The sequence below is a fragment of the Cheilinus undulatus genome, linkage group 4 (genome assembly GCF_018320785.1).
Source record: "Cheilinus undulatus linkage group 4, ASM1832078v1, whole genome shotgun sequence".
In the NCBI taxonomy this organism is placed as follows: domain Eukaryota; kingdom Metazoa; phylum Chordata; class Actinopteri; order Labriformes; family Labridae; genus Cheilinus; species Cheilinus undulatus.
This window is the reverse complement of record NC_054868.1, coordinates 11,075,343-11,096,223: the sequence shown is the minus strand read 5'-3', so window position 1 is coordinate 11,096,223 and position 20,881 is coordinate 11,075,343. Positions and strand designations below refer to the sequence as shown.

The 20,881-nt window shown below is 40.0% G+C and overlaps 1 protein-coding gene across 2 annotated transcripts; it reads right to left on the bottom strand.

Annotated features, from left to right (window-relative positions):
* Positions 1-1,721: 1,721 nt before the first annotated feature.
* Positions 1,722-20,666, bottom strand: rasal3 (RAS protein activator like 3). Of its 2 annotated transcripts, XM_041784176.1 has the most exons (19): positions 19,243-20,666; positions 14,775-14,917; positions 14,560-14,638; positions 13,526-13,587; positions 13,343-13,428; positions 11,271-11,400; positions 10,906-11,004; positions 10,151-10,825; positions 9,893-10,037; positions 9,669-9,813; positions 9,348-9,584; positions 7,600-7,801; positions 5,561-5,652; positions 5,372-5,464; positions 4,823-5,009; positions 4,505-4,612; positions 4,214-4,404; positions 2,479-2,563; positions 1,722-2,076 (listed from the first exon to the last, which is right to left on the bottom strand). In XM_041784176.1, exons 1-19 carry the CDS (start codon positions 19,862-19,864, stop codon positions 1,966-1,968), a joined length of 3,492 nt encoding a protein of 1,163 aa, XP_041640110.1. In that variant the 5' UTR covers positions 19,865-20,666; the 3' UTR covers positions 1,722-1,965. The 2 variants fall into 2 exon arrangements, with proteins under 2 accessions (XP_041640110.1, XP_041640111.1); XM_041784177.1 differs by lacking the exons at positions 14,560-14,638; positions 14,775-14,917; positions 19,243-20,666 and adding an exon at positions 14,061-14,242.
* Between the last annotated feature and the right edge of the window lie 215 nt (positions 20,667-20,881).

Genomic DNA, 20,881 nt, shown 5'->3' with positions numbered 1-20,881 from the left:
TTCTGTGTGGAGTATGCACATTCTCCACATGCATGCGTGGGTTCTCTGCAGGTACTCCAGCTTCCTTCCACCACCAAAAACATGCTAGTTAGGTTAATTGGTGACTCTAAATTGGCCATAGGTGTGACTGTGAGTTCCCGGTCGTCTGTCTCAGTATGTCAGCCATGTGATTGACTGGTGACCAGTCCAGGGTGTACCCTGCCTCTCGCCCAATGACGGAAGGGATAGGCTTCAGACCCATCGTGACCCCCAACGGGATAAACGGTATAGAAAATGGATGGATGTTCTGATATGTTAGGATGACATAACATGATGCATGAATTAGTATGAATTATATATCTTTATCAATTTTGATCACAGTTGTAAATTTACTGATTTGTTTAAGTTAAAGCCTTGTAGCAATCATTATGAAAACTAGGGCCGAACAATATCTATATTCAAAATATCTACCTGTGATTATTTTGACTCATTGCAGATGCAGTGTGAATGGTTGTACTGGAGAGAGTGAGCAATGTAATGTCATTTTCATTTGAATTAAAAAACATTTCCAAAAACAAGAAAAGTAAGATTTCACTGTTTTAGCAAAAATGAATACTTCAATGTATGCATGGGGTGTAGAGAATAACATTCACTGCTGCAATAGTATTAAACTGTTTCTAACACATTTCAAGTCAAAGAATATTGCACTTTAATTTATTTGAAAACTGCATTGGGACATACCGTGATTTAACCAAAATCCTGATTAGCTGCCGAGTCTTAATAGCTACGGAGGAGTTGTACAATAGGATCTTTCCTTATTGGCAATAACGACTGGAGAATATCGATCTCCAACCAGGTCGTTTAGGTCCAGTCAAACCTCTTTTATAAAGTGAATTACAGCAGCAGTTGTGGGTGGAATGCAGACTCTTTCTCTCACTATGTGCTGCTGTGTAGTCGACAGAAGTTGAAAAAGTACAAGAGTATTGTAGTCAAGTAAAAGAACAGTTACTCTGGTTAAAACATACAGAAGTAGAAGTAAAATTTCTAAATCAAACTTTAAAAAGTGCAAGTACTGAAAAAAAATACTCAGTTACAGTAATTTCAGTAAATGCACTTTCTTTCTTTCTTTGTTTCTTTCCACCCCTGGTTTTAGTCTGAATTTAGCTGACACAAACTAAAAAATAATTTTATTCCAGTTTGAGACTTTTAAAAGTCCTCAAATTGTAGACTCGACTTTTAGTCTAAACAGTTATTTTATTTTATTTGAACTTATTTCATTAGAAATACAGTAAAATACAAATTCATATTAAATGTCCCAAATAATGATATTTTTAGCTGTTTAAAACATTTTTTTTATTTTATCAATTAAGGTTTTGAAATCAAAGTCAAAATTTCAAACCCTCTCAGTCTCTAACCTCCTTAAAAATGCAAGCGTCTGAGTGAGGGGTATTTTAATGAGGTCTGCACTGATAGGCTGCCTGCATGGTGTCTGAAGGGAGGGAGAAGAAGCAGGCAATACTAGTGAAGGGGAGCAGAAACCTCACAACATTCATGGTGGGAGAAACTGTCAGATTTGGGCGTGACCAGGGGTGGCCATGACCACCCTGGACTTAAAGGGATATTTCAGTATTTTTGATGTTGGGTTGCATGACGCACTTTGCAATAGTAGTGGCATTAACCTCCTTGGAAGTGTAAAACAGAGTATAAAACAGTAAATGAAGACATTATCAATTAGAGTGTGGTTTATTTATGGTTTAGAAAGGTTTAAAAGAAAAAAATGCCCGCTATAATAGAAGTTTAAATGAAACATTTTTCACATTGGGTTCTTTTAGTCAGGATCTCATCTCCTACATGCATTCTGATGATGTTCACTAACATATTTACATCTGATCAGCTGTAATCGAGACTCCAGGTGGTTGTTTTCAGATTTACTCGATGTATTTACACCCTGTTGTGATACTGCAGCTCTAAAAGTTATTAATGGGTTCAGTTGCTGTTGATGTGTGGTTTTTCAGGATGCTGTGTGTTGTTTTGGCCGCTGTTGTAGGCCTCAGTGAGCTGGTGGAGGTCTTTCAGCAGGCCTGCAAACTGCTCCTCCTGTAAGCACAAAAACAGACAAGTTCATGTCTTTATGTTACATAACTTAAGTTATTAATCCTCATGGTCAGTCATCAAAATGACAAGAAAAATCACAACAGAATCGCTCTCTCAATGACTGACACCATTTTTTACTGACTGAAGACCCCAAATAACTGACCACCTGGCAGACACACGTCTGCTCTTAAACTGATCCAGTGTTGTTTTTTTCTGCAGAAACAGGACCTTCAGGAGACTCATTTTTGGTGTAACTAATTCCTGTTCAAAGAAAACAATGTTTTAAACATCATCTGGTCCTATGTGTGCCAAATAAGTGGGAGAAACTAAAAATGCATTAAGGTCTTGGAGGTTTATTTATACCAACTGCTCCCTTACTACAGCATGATGATTTCAGTTATTTACCAGGACATTCATCCGCTCAGCAGCTGCAATGGCGACCCCCAGCTTCCTCTCATCATCTTCCCTCTCCTCCTCGATCACACCCAGCCTGTGACACACACAAAAACAGATGTGCATATAAAAACAGACCACCTCAGTAACAAATTAGACCTTGAATTATTGAAGCTGTGCTTTTACAACCCCAGTCTTATCTAGACGATCCTGGCATTCGTGATGTTTTCCAATCATATATTAAGGCCTTTCCCAGCACCTGGTCTGCACTTTTAAGGGTTTTTAATGCTCTTTTGTTGACTAATGACTTTGCTATTTTAATGCTTTTAGATCTAGCACCTACTTCTGGCACAGTTTATCACACAACTCTCATTGCTCACCTCAAACACTGTGTAGGTTTAACAGGTACAGCCCTAAATTGGTTCAGGTCCTACTAGACAGAGAGGTGTTTTAAAGTAAACATTTGTGACTGTGTTTCTTCTTGTGCCCCCTACCCTGTGGAGTTCCCACAGGTTCTATTCATGGTCCTGTTCTTTTCTGCCCTTGCCTCCTCTCTCTTTGGTAAATAAAAAAAGGAGTATTTTACCATCTTCATGCACACTATATGCAAATCTACATTCCAATAAAAAGAAATGGAAGCAGCTCTTCTAAATGTCTGCTAGAATGTCTTGGAGACATTAAAGACTGGATGGCCCCAAGCTTTTTAAATTTAAATGAAAACTGAGCTGATTGTTTTAGGACCCAGTGGAGCCCTGATGCACCTCTCAGGGAGCTGGACTGATCACATCAGTGTTGATCGGGCCTCCCTTCCACATTTACACTTGGTACAAAATGCCACTGGCTTCCTGTTCATTTTAGAATTAATTTTCAGATTTTTTTGTTTTTAAATCTTTGTACCAAACAGCACCCCAGTACATTTTTGACCTCATAAATGTCTAGACCCCCTTGTGACCCCTGAGGTCTGCTGATCAGCTTCACCTTATTGCCCCTAAACCAGGTATAAACCTGAGGTGACTGAGCCTTTTCTGTGGTGGCTCCTAAATTGTGGAACAAATTACCTCTGGAAATCAAAACGTCCCCACCCTCATTTTTGTTCTTTGGCTTATTCAGCTCAAGAGTTGTGTGATCTCTGATCTTTTATGTATTAATCAATGTAAATGATTTTCAAGATTGATTTTCCTGTGTTTCTTTTCCTTTCTTTTTGTCTTATTACCTCCGCCAAGGAGCTTATGTGATTGGGAGGGTTTGTTTGTTTGTTAGCAACATAACTCAAAAAGTTGAGGACAGATTTTGGTGAAATTTCCAGGAAATTTTAGAAATTGCATAAGGAAGAACTAATTAGGTTTTGGGAGTGATCCAGATCACCATCTGGTTTCAGGAATTTTTGAAAGGATTCTGTACTATTGGGAGATAGGGCTACTGGCGGAGGTCTGCTCTCTCTGATTGTTTTTATAGTTTCTCTGTTTGAGCAAGTTATGCTCAATTAAAATAATGAAATATTGATTATTTATGTTAGACTTTGAACTTTAACACAGGAAACAACCACTTAAACACAGAAGAAGTGTGGTTCAGTTATTTTTTCTGTACTCAACCAAAACTGAGTGTCAGCAGCTTCATTATTCTTAATGAGACTGAAGCAGAAACAGATAAAGAAATGTGCTTAATATACGCAAAAGTATTGCATTTCAAAGCAGTGTATGTGCTCACAAATGGAAGGAGCACATTTCAATCTATTACAGTGTCTCACCTGAAGGTGGCACTAGCGAGCTGCTCTTCTCGCACAGCCAGCAGATTACGCAGCTCGTTCACCTCAGCCTGCAGCATGGCATTCTGGTCCTGGCTTTGGATTATGAAGTCCTCCAGGCGCTTTGCCATGTCCAGCTCTCGCTCTGTGACCTGCTCGATGCCCAGACGGAGTTCTGACAGCTCCTGAGCATGCTGGTGTTTGGGTTGAGAAGTGATATTGTATGAAATGTACTAATCAAACACGCTGCAGCTGTGATCATGTCATTTTAGTGTGCGGGAGGTTTAGACATACTCTATCCAGCAGGTTGAAATGCTCATTCTCTGTCTTCATCTCACTTGACTCCCTGCCATTGTCTTTGATCCAGGGAACTGGAGCAGGTGGGCGTTTGATACTGGCTTTCTGAAAAAGCGTTACAGAAATAATTCTTTCTCATTAAAAATACAAGTTACACTATCTCTGTGTTGACATAAATGTCAAAAATGGTGTCATTGTTGAAGAAAGGCAGTATTTCAGGGTATCGCTCTGAAAAAGGTGAAGTATTTATTGCAGGGCCTTGACCACAGAGACCAAAAGAGATGAAGTAGATGGATAGTTCCTGTTTTCACTTACTGTATTTGGTGATGAGATATTTGGCTGGTTGGTCTCCATCTCTTGTTCATGGTCAGATGTTGGCAGATCTTCAGAACTTGTCTGTCTCTTTAAGGCACGTTTTGTGTGACCAGGAGGTCTGTGTGGAGCGCTCTGAGTTCTCTTCACTGGCTTTCTCCCTCTTAAACTGCTCTTATATCTAACATCCCTGTTGAATAAATAAAGGAATAAATAAGGAATAAAAAGGCTCTAAGGAAAAATGGTTGGGAAACACGAATGTAGATAATACCGTGCATCCCTAAAATAAAGCAAAGCTTTCATTTACCAGGGTAATGACGTGGATCACGTCAGTTTACAAGGCAGTCTCTAAGGGTGTCTGTGTGCACTGCATTTAAACAACCAATCCAATCTGGATAAAGGTATCCCAGACCATCTCTGTATGCAGTCTGAGCTATCTGGTATCAAACTATTTTAAGCACAGAAAGCATTATGGATTACCGCTAGGTAGCCAGATATCTTAATTGTATATGAACCCTTGTTAATGCATTGTCTAAACAGTGTGTGTGATACCTGTCATGGCTTTTGGAGTCTGGAAGCTGCTGAAATGATGATTTGTGAGGGCTGTACTTCTCCAAGTCTCTAGGAGGGATGTATTCTGGTTTGCTGTAAGAAAGAGCGCTTAAGTAACGAATAACAAAGCCATGCACAGGTTTACAGTCTCTGACATGTTGCCAGTTAAGGTCTGGGCATGAAACAAACCTGCTAACTATAATCCGAGGTGTTTCAGGACCCAGCGACTCTGATATCTGGTTCAGAATTGAAGGTAGAGGGTGCAGCTTGTCAATTGTGTCCTGAGGAAGAAATAGTTAGGTCCAGTTTAGCTCCTTTACAATGAAAGTCAGTGTCTTGACACACTTTTTACATTTTAAAATTTATGTGAGATTTTTTTGTTCTGATCACAGTGGTGCCACCAGTTATAATCCTGTCCACAATTTACAATTTATTACGGCTGTATATTTTTTAAACTTAAGCTGTGCCATCAGCAGTTTATCCAAGTCTTTTAAAAACAATTTTCCCTCTCTTCTGTTCTTTAGGAGCAGTTTTTGGCTCCATTTGCCAAAATCTTGACAAATACATTTGAGAACAAACAATTAATGGTAACAGTCAAGGGTTATCATATTAAAGCATTTATGTTGCTGAACTATGAAGTAAGCTATTTTGCATTAGTTTAATGTGTGGTTTGGTACATTTTTTTGTCATTAGCATAGGATTGAGCAAACACAGAACTGAACATTTTTCAGGGTTTTTTGGGGAGGTATGGTTATGGTATCTAGCATTTGTGATACAGCTGAAGGCAGCAGCAAAGTCACAAATGTTCATATTTTATCCTCAACCAAGTGTCAAAATTACCTGACGTGCCTGCAAGACTGTGTCATAAATCTGTTGCATATGTTTCATGTTCATCTGGGAAACCTCCTTTAAAAAGCATTTGGAAGGGCAGGACTTAAAAAAAAAAGTTATCTGAATGTGATTGGACGGATGTTTTGTCACATTCATTATGGACTAATTAGAGCTACTAAAGATAAAATGAGGTAGTAAAAATGTGTAGCTCTAGTAAAACCCTGAGCTCGACAGGCTATCGCTGCCATAGTGTATGAACGGAGGAGCTCCTCAATGAATGAAATTCATGCTTATTTTTTAATAAAGAAATGTGGTCTAGTTCTAATTAAACTGCTGCTATACTACAACTACATCCAAGCAAGTAGCTACCAGTGGCAGCCACTAGCAAACCCAAACAGTAATGACTGCAAACTCTTCCTGAAGCAGGTTGACAGACAAGCATGATAAAAAGTTTTCAGTGTAAGATTTGCTCTTGTTTTTTTCTTTTTTTTTTTTTTTAATGTCCTGTTCTGACAAAACTGCCGCTGTGGCTATATCTGAGCTAATCACTCCATCAGCAGCCATTGCATATACCCGCTCAGACAACAACTAACCCCTTCCCCTCATATTTCTCACATACTCGTGCTATAGCAGATCGGCAGAAGAGTAAAAACAGCTTTTTCATCGTGGAAAACTTTCAGCGTTATTTTTGCACTGTTTCATAGACACAAGGTCCACTTTGGATTAAACTGCTGCTATACTATAGCTCTATCCAAGCTAACCGCTACACTAGTGGCAGCTATTATTTTCTTTTTTCAATACAACTACTCCCTGCTAGTAGCGAACCCCTTTTTCTCCTCAGATGACACTGATTCACAAATGTTGTAGAATGATTTGCCGGATCACAGACCTGGACACTGGCAAATCTATCTTCTCTGTGCAAGGTTAGCATCAAAGTATCTAAGCATTAATGTGTCATAAAAATTTAATTTCATATGCACCGTGTCAGAATGTTTGTATACAGTAGGGCCTAGTTTTTATGACTCAAGTCTGTTGGAGAAAGGTCAGACCTGCGAGCATCAAACTGAGTCAATCAAAATGAATAATTGTATATAAAGAGCTGTACCTAAATCATAACATATGAATCAATATTCAGACTCGTCATTGTGAAAAGAGGAAATGCCCACCCATACTGTCAGGAATGATGTTGCACACACTCCTTTTTTGTAGATAAACTAGACCCCAGTAACTGGGAAAAATATAATTGTTAAATAAATTTAGCATGAACATGAAAGCAGTGTAAAGAAATGCTGAATTTTCAATCATATAGACTCAGAGTTTAAGTGAACACAACAAATGTTGTGGGAGTTATATAAAGCTTTGCACATAACTGAAATCCTTTTGTTTTTCTATCCTACCTGGTCCTTCTGATGGATGATATCCACCAGCAGGCCATGCAGCACAGCCAAGCGCAGAGGCAAATCCACATAACCATCAAAGGAGGTCATTGTGATTTCAGTGTCTGAGGTGGAAACTGTTTCTAAAAATCCTCTCATTCCATTCCAATGCTGCTGCAGGAATTCATTCATGAAGAGCATGTATTCTTCCTTCTCTCCAAACCTGAATCAAAACAAATAATTCATTAACTCAATACAGAGTAATAAACTTCTGCAACGCCAGTGCTTCAGGCTGTCAAAGGATATCATGCAAAGGATGTTGATGTTGTGGGTATAGTAGGGTAGTCAATATTTGAAACCAAGAATGATTGCAGAGTTTCAATAGTTAGGAATAGATTGATTGCGTTCATGATTGCATGTTTAGAATTTTAATTATTTTGCATTTCAAACAAAATTTGAAGTCCATTTTGACAATATAAATCTGTTTTAACCAAAGTCTTGATTTGTGAATCAAATTAATGTAAAGAGCTATATGTATTTTATGTTCTTCCCTTTTAGATGTTTTCATAAATAAGTGCTGCACTGCTCCACCAGCGTGGTTTGAAACTATGACTTAAGGCCGTCTGAAACTACATGATTTTTTTGTTTTTTTGTCGCAACTGCACCTAAGACTATGCAACATCCCATCTTGGCTGACAGCCTGGCCACACTACCCCAACCGCTCATCATATGTTGACGTCATCACTGTCTCAGTGACTGTGTGAAAGGTCACAGGTCATTAGGGTGTTGGGTCAAAGACTGTCAGTCAGAGTTACAGCTCTGTGTGATGTTAGCTGTCTTTTGCCCGCAGTAACAAACAAACACTTATGGATTATAAAATTGTAATTATGGGCTTGTCCAGATGTATCAAGAGGAGGGGAATATGGACTGGCTACCCTTCATTTTGAAACTTGAATTTTGTTTTATTCAGGTGAAAAAAGAATTTCTTCTACCTTAGGTTATGTTCAAATACAGCTGTGTTGTTGTGTTTTTATGCACTTTTTGATGTGCTTTTGTCATGTTGCCAAATTTTAAAGGGAGACTTTGAATAAAAAGTACATACTTTTCATCAGATTGGTCCATATTGGTTTGAAATTTGACATCACCAGCTGCTTACTGGGCGCCAAACATGTCTGGCCCAGCTACATTTCTTGATTTCAAAATTTGGCCCAGTTGAATTTGTAATTGAATAGCCCTGCTTTAGGGGAACTCAACAAACTGTTTTTTTATGCTCTTACTTTGAAATTAAGCTATGAGTACTTTACTCTCTGTTTCAGTTTTTAAAAACTGCTTTTATTTTAAAAAGAAGGAACTTCTCATAGACTGAAACTTACAGAATTAGCTTAACCATGACAAAACTTACCACAGATAGACCAAAAAAAAAAATTGTGAAAAGGGAACGGTAAAAGTTTGAAAACACAATTTGCTAATCACTTTTGACTTGTTCACTGAGCTAAGTTTTTAAAATGAAATGAGACATTCAAAGGTGAAGTGACTGACGTTTTTCCATCACTCTAAGAGCAGGAACACAGTGCAGGGAGCAGTATCTAGCTGCTACCCTACTATGTGGCTAAACTACGGTGTGCATTAGATGACAAAATAACATGCTATTAAAGCAAATTAAAAGAATGGAAAATGTTTATTTATGATCTTTATCACATTGTGCTTCACCTGTTTACACCGACTGTCCTAGCACAGAGGATCTGTTGTGTCTTAAACAGGCTACTTACAGGGTGAAGTTGGCCAGATTCTGGATGACTTTGGCAGTTAAGGTGAGGGTACGCAAGGTGTTCGGCTCTGGGTAAGGCTGTATCAGCCCAAAAAGAGACGGACTGAGGATAGCAGAGCACAAGAATCGAAGAAAGAGGGAGGCGGAGATGAGGCGCTGACCGATCTCTGGCCTGCCCTGGTCTTCACACAGCTCCACCCAGCTGGAGAAGATCTTGTTTAACTCTTCGGGAAAGGGTCTGAAGGGAAAAAAAAACACATGATGAACATTTGCACTATCAGGTTAAACACAACAAATAGCCTTTTGTCCTGTCTTCACTCACCCATGGAGCTCAATAATCTTTTGCACCACATCCTCACAGGTATCCATCAAGTGCTTCTGGTTGTTGGCAAGTTCAGAAGCAGGGCATTTACGAGGGTCAACTTCACAGTTGTCTCCAGAGGCATACAGGCGGTTGATGAAGTCGCCTGCATTAAAAAAGAGAGTAGAGAGAATGAATCCACAGCCAGTTATGCTGAAACCACAGAAACCACTGAACTACCCTACCTAGTGTATCGATGAGGTACTTCTGACCAACCAGCTTCATATATTCATCAATGGCTTTAGTAGCCAAGGTGTTCTCTCTGAAGATCAGTGCCTCCTTCTCTCCAAGACGCTCCACCTCTGCACTGCCCAAATCAATGAGGAACTCCTGAGGCACAGACATTTAAAAAATAAATGATATTTAAATGCCATTAGTTCAGTTTGGGTTCAAAAATGGTGGCACTTGCTTTATTGCTGTTAAAGGTAAGACTGATTCTTTACCTTTGCTTTGCCGATACTCTGCAGCACATGGACCAGAGCTCCGGCCAGCTCTTCCTTCTCCTTCACACTAAGAAGCGGCTCCAGGCTTCTGCACATCTCCACATAATCCACCGTCACATACTCTGCAAACTCTTTATACTTCTCCATGGGCAGCACTTGCAAATTCTGGAAACGGGCCTTGATGCGGAGTGAAGCCTGTGGCCCCAACAGTTCTTTACCTCCTGCTGTGCCTGAAGCCTTGTAGGGAGTGATGGGATACCATTTCTCCTGGTAGGTCCTCCCTCGGATCTCAGCTAAAGGTATGGCCACGCTGCCCAGAGGATGAAGGCTTGCCTCATCTCGGGAATGCCGCTTTTTCTTGGGGTCTTCCACGCGAAAGAGGTGCAGTGTGATTTGTGAGACAAAGGGTAGATTGTCTAGCTCGAAGAACTCACCCCAGAATAACTGACACCCTCCAGCCACACCTCCACTGCCTCCCAGGGCTCCCGAGGAGCTGGTTGAGCTGTCTCCTGCCAGGCTTGAGCGGTTTGACGGCTTGCCCACTGCTCGACTGCTGGTTCGGGCAAACAGGGTCCCATCCAAGTGTACCTCGCAGTAATAACTTCGCTTGGGTGGCAAATCCTTTGCTTCATTTACCCACAGACTGAGGGAGTTCTCTGTGCGTTCAATGTTATCCTGCAAGCAGCAATTAGCTTTATTTGCTTTAATGCGTTTTAAATGACGCTTTCATGTGGAATTAATGGCCGGTGGCTTACCTTGTTGGGCTGGGCAGCTCGTCTCAAGTCTTCAATCCAGCGGTCACGCTCAGCAGCTGAGGTGCATCCAAAGCAGTGTGTGTTCTCAGAGTTGATCACCTGTGAGGCCAAAAGAAGTGTTGCACTGAGTTGAGAAGTTTTATTTACAATTGAAGGCTTTGTATGATGAGGAGACTTAACACTGTAAAACCCAATCAGTAAACCTTATTTTAAAAAAATCACACAAACTGATCCTTAAAACTTCACTGTTTGACCTCAAACTAGATATTTTGTGCTTTTACAAAAGCTTTGTTAGTGTTGCACTTGAGTGTTTGGGTGGTCAGAAGATTTGAAAAGCACAATAAAAGTTTAAGTCTAAAGTTCACCTCAAAGCAGTACTTCTCCCCCAGGATGGAGCTGTGGACCGGTCTGATGACAGTACTGGTGTCAGAACTCAGATCCAAACTTCCCAGTGGACTGACTGGAATTGAAACTGACTCCCGGGAACCATAGTGCCTTAGAAATAAAGCAAGCAGAAACATTTAAAAATGAAAATGATAAATATATTTAAAGTTGAACTCCATTATAGTTTTCTTCCAGGTTACAAAATTTATTTAAGCCAGATATTTTAATGTATGTATGTATGTATGTATGTATGTATGTATGTATGGATGGATGGATGGACGGATGGATGGATGAACGGGTAGACTCACGTTTAAAAGTTTAGATGAATAATATGTATATGAGAGTTTGAAAAATATTCTTTGATAGATCGGCTATATCTTTTTAACCTAACAGGACCCCATGTGTTGATGGATCAATTACCAGGAAATGTCAAACAGCATTAAGGTCAACAGGGGTTGTAGCTGGCTGACTTTTGTAATTTTCCTTGTTAGTGAGTGTTTGTTTTTCATGGACATGATAACCATTAGACAAAGTGACAGTTTTTATACATACAGTGCTTAAAAAATTTATTAGACCACCCTAATCCTAACCAAAGTAAGGTTTATGCCACAGCTTCCAAAATCATTTTTTATGTTTCTGCAATGGTTAATACACAATATATAGAAGCTCTTTAACCCAAATGATATTTTTAATGCTAAAATATGGTTATTATCCTGATCCATGAATTTTCAAATTTACTGATTTACAAAAAACTGACAAAATTGTAAATCACATTATTATTTCTTGATTAATATGTCAAATTCTAGTTATTTACTTGCATTCCTGAACAGAAAAATTAGTTTTAGTGGTTGAATGTTATGCTTGATTGATTTCTGACTTCTCAGAGAAGCCCAGTGAGCCGGCTCAAATTTGGGTGAATTCAGTTTGAAATTCCTCATTCCTGTTCAAAATGGTAAAAGGTGGAGAGCTCACTGAAGATTAAAGAGTCCAAATTAAAGCACTTCATGATGCTGGATGGTCTTTGAGACAAATATGACAGGTGGTCTAATAAATTTGTTAAGCACTGTAACAAGGTTTCTATGCTATGAAGATGAAGACAATGGACTTATCTGCTACCCTGGCTTTTTTGCTTTCAAATGAAGTATCTCAGCATCCCTCCATCTATCTACTTTTGTAGAGTATGGCCACTTATTGTGTCCTGGTAACTCTTTATTCACAGAAAATGGAGAAACTGGAGAAATATATTGTCAATTCCCTGGTTTCCATGTGTTATCAAGCTGCAAAACACACTGATTTGGAGTTGCCCCCCTTTTTGCAGCTACAACAGCCTCCACTCTTCTTAGGAAGCTTTCCACAATATTTTGGAGAGTTTTTGTGGAAATTTGTGCCCATTCATTCTGTAGAGCATTCATGAGTTCCAATATGGCCAAATACTTTAGTCCATATAGTGTATTTCACATCCATCTGGGTAACATCATTTAGAAGGTGTTTGGGAAGGACAGAACCTTTCACAAGAATCTGCTCAGTGCTGCAAGGTAACACCGTGACTTTTTTCATTAAAATATGCTTTCAATTAGAGACATAGACACAGATGTATCAAATACAGCACAAATGCAGGTTTCTTATATTAAAAGATTTCACATGTTTTTTTTTTAAGTTGTCAGTGAAATGAAAAAAAAAATGTTACAGCTGCCACCAAGTCTCCTAAATCCAAAGACATTTAGACCATCCTCTACTGCAATTTGCAGTCATTGTTTTAAAGTGTAATTGTCCCTTTGCATGATAGCATGCTGTGGTTAGCATTAGCTCAGACTCACTGAGATGCTTGTGTGGCTGTGGGCAGAACGGGGCCATGACAAGATAAGAGTTACCTGTTTATAAGCATTATTGGCATAAAAAGCCTAAGACTTAAACTACATGCATGAACTTAAACTCAGTATTTAAACTTTGATATTTCTGCATACAGAGCTAGCAAAACAGAGAATTTTTCCTTTTACTTAGTATTTATTGGTTACCTTGTCTTGTCCTTTCCAAACATTAACGAACATTTTACCTGCTTCCTTTGTTAAGACCCATTTGGTTCAGTGGGGCGTTGTTATTCCTCTTGGCCCTGTTCTCAAGGCGTCGCTTAATCAGGGCCTAGGGGCCAAAAAGGGAAGCATGTTGTATACGTCTTCCATTAACAGGAAATGCAGGGGAAGGAGAAAGATTAGAATCTCTGTTGTCTAATACTTACCCTTACGCCACCGTCCTGGTTCTTTGGCCGAGGGCCACCAGGCACATGGTCAGGGCTACATTCTGACAATAAGAAAGGATGAATTTACATCAAAGAAACCAAAAATGTCCTTTTAAAATAACTGCTTCACTTAGAAAATGAACCTCTTTGTTGTTGCTACTCTGTTTGCTTCTATACTTATGAGCTACGTGTTCCCAGAGAACTTATTTACCTCCTGATTTCATTTCTTTTCTCAAAACTTGTAGCTAAACATTTGTATCGTCAATTTTGCTCCAGTGTCACTACTTTCTAGGCATCTTCTATAGAAGGGTATTACATTATTAAAGAGCAAATGCAATCAGATTAGACAGTACAGGATGTGGTTTAAACTGCAGTAATATAAGTTGTGTACTCCTTTGGTAAACATTCTTAAAACTGTACAAAATTACCATCCTTTCATGACTGCCTCTGTGGAACTTCTTAAATAAAAGGTAAGGACATTAAAGATGTGATTCTAGAAGATGTAAAATAGAAAGTTTCAGATCTGTTTGCTTACCCAAAGCCCCACCACAAACAATCCAACGTCTAAATCCCATCATTTAGGCTCTCTTTTCCTTAAACATGCACTGATGATAAAACCAAGTAAATCCAGCCAAAGTCAAAGTCCAATCAGTAACATCCACACTGCAGCCTCACAGCTTTTTCTGAGCCTAATATGAGAGCTGAACCACAGCGGATGCTGACTTCAACCTCTCTGTTGAGCTACAAGCATTCATTGGACTGCTAGAACACCCAGGCTTGATGATATCTTCCTCAAAATACGTAGAGGAAGCAATTTGACAGTCACTAGCATGCATAAACATTCAGCTATTTCCTCCGTAGTTGTCTGCAGAGTCATATCAAGTGTTGCAATGATGTCTGTCTGTATCTGTTATTTGGGTTATATTTGCCATAATTTATGTTTTATGGCTTATTTTGTTTTGCATTTATCATGTATGAAATTGCTGCAGTAGGATCAATTTGTGTGTTTGTTCTGTAAGTGTGTTTTCATTTACCTGCGTCGATATCTACAAGGTTCTGCATGCTGAGGTTGGACAGGCAGCTGCTTACACGGTTGCGTGTCCACATTGTTGGCTGAGACAGAAACACACACATTCATATATTGCAAAATAAAAAAACATGAAGACATACCTTTAAAAGTTTAATAAGTCAACATTTTTAATATTTTCATTGTGAGTTCCATGTGAGTTGATGATGATGGCTATTATACCTCTTCTTCTGGGGAAATGATAATTTGTCCATCCTCCAGCATACAGCTGGTGATGTCCCACAAAGGGACCTCTTGAGGAGGGGCCCATTGTAGCCTTGGGAGAGCACAGCTGGTGGGTATTCCTGGTACTGGTTCAACTGCATCTAACATGCAACCACACATAAAAACACACACTGATATTGGGACTGTTGTCTTAAATGTTTCAGATCATTGACAAATATAACCTGAGTAAATATAAAATGTAATTTTTACAAAGAGCCACTTGACTCTGTAAAAGAGTAATTGCTTCCCTTGTTAAATCATGAATTAACTGTGACTAACTGATTTTTTTTGGAAAGCTGAGTTCAATTTCACAAACCACACCAGGGCCTGATTACTGCCAGACATCTTGAATAAATCACTTATATAAAACCTGTCCGACAAAGTGAAGTGTAGGCTTAAAGTCCACAAAAATCAAGTCATCATGCAGGGATCAGTCTGGAAAGGGTGACAAAGCCATTTCTAAGGCTTTGGGATTGCATTGAACCATGGTGAGAGCCATTATCCACAAATTCAGAAAACTTGGAACAGTGATGAATCTACCCAGGAGTGACCGCCCTACCAAAATTACTCCAAGAGTGGCACAAAAAACCAATAACAACATTTAAAGACCTGTAGGTCTCACTTGACCCAGTGTTCATGATTGAGTTATAAGAAAGAGACTGGGAAAAAATGGCATCTGACCAAAGAGAACACAACAGTCTCACATGTGTCAAAAAACATCTTGATGATCCCCAATACTTTTGAGATCTTTGGGACTTTTGGGTTACATCTTGAGCAAAACTAACACTAACTGTCTTAGCACAGGATCTGAATGACTTGCCATAATGGATGGATCTATGAATTCTGCTCTCTAACATAAAATCCTGAAGAAGAATGTCTGGCCATCAGTTCATGACCCTAAGCTCAAGCGGCAGAACAGTGATCTTAAACACACCTCTCCTCTGAATGGCTTAAAAACAAAATGAAGGGTTTGTCAAAGTATTTAAATCCAATTGAGATGCTGTGGCATGACCTTTAATGGGCCGTTCATGCTCAAAAACCCTTCAATGTGGCGGAATTAAAACAATTCTGCAAATAGGAGTGGGCCAAAATTCCTCCACAGTGGTGTGAAAGATTCATCACCAGTTATCACAAATGCTTGCTTGAAACTGTTGCCACCAAGAGTGGAAGAACCAGTTATTAGGTTTAGGGGGCGATGACTTTTTCACATAGGGCCAGGTAGGTTTGAATGGCTTTTCCCCTTAATAAATGAAACATCATTAAAATCATTTTGTATTCTATAATTTTAGTATTTGTTTGATGATCTGAAACATTTTAGTGGAAAACAAGCACCAAAAATTGACAAGTGCATCAACATTAAAGCAAACACCAGAAACATTCTTCAGTTACAGTTTCTCTTACTCTTAAAAATGTGAGTCCCAATCAAATAGTTCTATCACAAGAGCATAACTGCCAGCACATGCCTAACTTTTTTTTCCCTAATTGTAGCATAATTATCTCCTGCTGCACTTGGCCGCTCCCATCGAGCTACTGGAGCTTCTGATGTTATCGCCCATGCACGTGTTGGTCACATCCTGTGGTCCTCTGACATTTTTGTCTTATACATTTTACCTTTTCCTTACATTTTAACTTCAGTGCATTTCTTTATGTTTACTTTGTCTTAGGCTTCTCATGTTTTGTAAAATCCTAAATACTTTTCAAATTAATGACCAATAAAAAAAAGCAAATTAACGGAATGAAAAGTGAGTAGGTGGATTAAAAAATGTTCTTTTTTACTGTTTTCTTCTGTACACTAATTGTTAGTCAGCCATAAGAGGAGTGAAGGATGTTTTGCTGCTCAACTATATAAACTTTGATGAACTCCTGTGCAAGACAGTCTGGCTGAAGGCCGTAGCTCTAGACCAGGGGTGTCCAGGGCCACATACAGAAATACATCAGGATGGTGGGACCACGTTCATATTCATGAGGATTTTAAAGTTAGTAAGACTAATCCAATGTAAGTTAATACATGCTTAGTGATTGAGTATGCCTAAAAGGTTAGTTCATGGCAGACAGGGCAAATAGACAGTCATTTTCAGGATTTTGGGGAGCCAGTAAGATTTTAGGGGGCCCCTTTTAGCCCTGGCTACCACTGGCTCTGCCCCTGAAAATGTATTGGTGCTGCTACTTGCTGTAATAAACCATCAGGGCGTTATCAATCAAGATATCTTCTTGTCAGAATGTTTGTTTACAGATTTAACATGGTAGCACTGCCTTGTGCTGAAAACAAGAAGTACCATACAGTTATGCACAAGCTTCATGTTTTAATCATAGACTGTAAAGAGAATTGGACAAATCCTGTGTGATGTCAGCCGTCTGCTTACAATAGGCGGACCCAAAAGCTCTTGAAGCCAATCTGTGGTGGCTTCCATATTGAAATTGCAGTCTCAACCGAACTTTGGATCAACCTGACGGTCCGCCCACTAAGCGCAACTTCCTGTCAGCTAACTAGCTATCATTCTGGTTGACAGAAACATAGCCTCTGCCTGCCAAGCTATCTGTCAATCAAATGAGATGTGCCAATCAGTCCACAGTGAGGTTTTTCCTAAATAAAATCTAAACTGTTGTCGTACAAAAAAAAAAAAAAAATTTGCTGTTTAACAGGTGTCCAGACGGGACTTCCAGTGTTCCTGCAGCCAACCTCTAGTGGACACTTGCAGTATTGCAATTTTTTGCACTTCCGCATTGGCTTCATTTTTCAGGACCAGAGGTTGCCGCTTGGTTTTAACATGGGCCATATTTTATTTTATCTCTAGAATTTGCTGCAGGCCAATCAAAAATGGGCCGTGGGCCACATTTGGCTCCCGGGCCATAGGTTGGATACCCCTGCCCTAGACACTCCCTACAGTCAGACCAGATACCACCTCTGTCAGGACAGAAATACATGCTAAAACTTTAAAAATAAAGTGGTGTTTAACTTAAGGAAAGTGTTAAGGTAAGGGTCAGCAATAGTTAAATGTCAAAAACCTGACCTGAAAACTAGATTACAAACATTTAATAAAGCTGAGGAAACAGTTTGCTTACAGGATCAAAGTTTGTGCTCCATGAAAACACTCTAACATAACTGAGGCTAAAGCTAACGAAGTTTGTTTACTTTCTCTCAGACTGAGTTTCTGTTTAATAGCCCTGTTGTTGGTACAGTTTACTTCTCCTGTATCATAGTGATGAAAGGCACACATACTCCACCCACTGTAGCAGGTCACTGAATGCACAAGCATAGGGCAAGGGTAGGCAGCTGCATGGGCCTTGTACTCCAAGGGGTGTCAAGATATCAACATTATAGATGTGCATCAAATAGTGAGGTAAAAATACTTTCATAAATGAAGATGTGTTTTTTAAGGTGTCAGGAGTTGATTTTGATTTTCTAAAAAATGTCCCTGGGCAGGACCCCTGGTCCCAACAGTAATGTCAGAGCCCTGGGAAAGGACCCAGAATGTTTTCATTTCAAGCAAATAGAGCAGGTATCTAGACATACTGGAACATTACATTGGACTGTGGCAAAATGTTTACACTTTGGTGCACAGTAAAGGGAGAGAGGTGGGTGTGTGAAAACATTTTGCATCTGCCAAAGGGGGCCCACTAGAAAGTTGAAAATTGTAATTTATTTTGAATTTGAATTTATTTGTTTGATCAGGGACAATGCACAAAAAAAACATTAATCACATACACTGATAATATGTTATATGCCAGGTTTTAGCAAAAATGCTAGTTTTCCACCTGCAGTCCCTGGACTGCAGGTGGAAACTAGCAAAAGTTTGGGAGCCACTGCATTACACTAAGATGGGTGGGGCGACCTTTTAGTCTTTGCCTGGGCCCTCCAAATCACTGCCCCGGGCTGGATGGTCCTACAAACAGTGAATTATACTTGACCTCATGAGGTGACTGTTCTGCTGCATAAAAAACAAATCAGTCACACTGTATTTGCATTATACTGACACGACACTGTCATAACCATGACATAACACCTGCCATCCATGCAATAAATCAACCACCAGGCATCCCAAATCAAGAGAGGACATTTTCAGTGTACCTTGCACTGTTTTGTTGCCCTGCATCGTTTTTCTTGTCCTGAGGAGCCACAAAAGTAAAAAATTGATCTTACCCCAGTCTCCTAGGCTAAGCCAGCTGGCTACAGCCTTACCTTACTGTACAAAGAAGCAAAATGGGCTCAAACAATGTCAACTTTGCATAAAAGGTAACATCACTTACCCCCTCAAATAAAGGGTACCCAACAAGTCTCTATGAGTATATTTGATTTATTGGGATTCACATTCACCTTAATTTGACGTATTGGACATGATAAGTTTAATTATTCAACCATTGTGCTCAGTACATCTGTGTAATGTGAGAACTACAAATGTATAAATATAAAATGTGCTGGTCTTACCTGGTAGTAAGTTAGTTGTGCTGTGCCGACTCTGCAGCCTGGGCCTTTTGAGCTTCTGGGACACCGTCCTCAGGTACTTTTTTAAGAGTGCCCCTCCACCCCCCCTCTGTGTAGGGTCTGATGAGGAGACCCCTGAGGCCTCTGCAGCAGCTGAAGATGAAGCTGCATGAGCTGAGGCGGCAGAGCTGGAGGAGGGGGACAGGGCTGCAAACAGTGACCCTGGAGGCTCAGACAGAGCTCTCCTGAACGGGTTCTTTCTAGTTCCCGTGCCCTTCTCTGTCTTGGCTGCCTCTCCACCTTTCCCACTGGTTGTATTTCTGTCTCCAGGATCCTCGCTCAGAGCCTTGCGCCAATTTTGCACTTTGTTCCATTTGTTGGTGGAGGCCTTCTGAATCCTATCGATGGTGGATGTGGAAGAAGCTGATGCTCCTTCAGCTTCTTCTCTCACCTCATTGAGCGTTCCTTTGGAGCCCGTGTGCCACTTGTATGTGTTGAGGGGGTCTGTGGAGTCAGATGTTTCTCCTTCAGGAGGATCCATGGGAGATTCCTTTTCCTTCTCTGGTAATGCCTGCTCTTTTGGCTGCTGAGCTGCAGTCTCTAAGTCTTTCTCCTCAGTGCCCATTTTCACCCTCCTAGTTTTTGCGGCCTTAGAGGTCTGTGTTCCTCTCAAACTAAATTCAGATAACCAAACAGGACACCTCTACAGCCTCCCTCCAGATTTACTCCTACCTTAGAGATGGTTGTAGTCTGTGTCTTTCGAGTTCTCTCTCACTGCTTCTCTTGTTTCCTGTCTTGCAAAATGTCATCCGGCAACAACGTGCCACCAGCTACTCTGACTGTGGTTGCTTTGCTGCAGCGCTCATCTTCTCTCATGTGCCGCTCTCTTCCTCATTAAAGAGAAGTTCGCCTATTTACAGAAGTCTTGTTTTTCTGATCTTCTTTCATGACTTGTTCTATTCCTCTTTTCAAAACTGTCCGTCCCTCATGAAGCTTGGATGTTGTAAAGGGGTTGTTTAGTTTTTCATTGCACAGCAACCAAAGTCAAAGAAATGTGCAAGCATTGGGTTTCTTTCAAATATGATTACAGGACAGTCATCTCTGGATATTCATCAGCCCTGCCTCATATGAAACCTGACAGTTTTTTAGTCACAGTTCCACTATGAGTGTGAGGAAGGTGTTTGCACAACCTGAGTTTATTTATGGATGATATTAAGGAGAGACAGCAGCTTCATTTATAACCCTTCTTCACCCCTCCATCTGCTTCTATTAATGAAAATTATTGGTTCATAGGTATTGATTACATGGGACGCATTATCCATTTGTTATCAGCTACCTGGGTGTTTGGACTGTTGACTGTTAAGATCAGTTTCCTGTTAGAGCGAAGCTACACTTCCTGCACAGATCGGTTTGTCAGACTCAGAAAACCACTTCCTGAGCTCATGCTTCTCTGTGCTCGTACACCTGCAGGATAAACGTCTGGCCCAGTAGGGTGAGATGGCACAACATTTTTGATGATCATAAATTTGACATGAATGGAAAACTGCTTATTCCGTTATAAGATTCTGAATTATATACTGACCACTTTATCAGGTATACGTCTTCAACAGGACATGAATCCCCATATCCTATCAGCCGATCA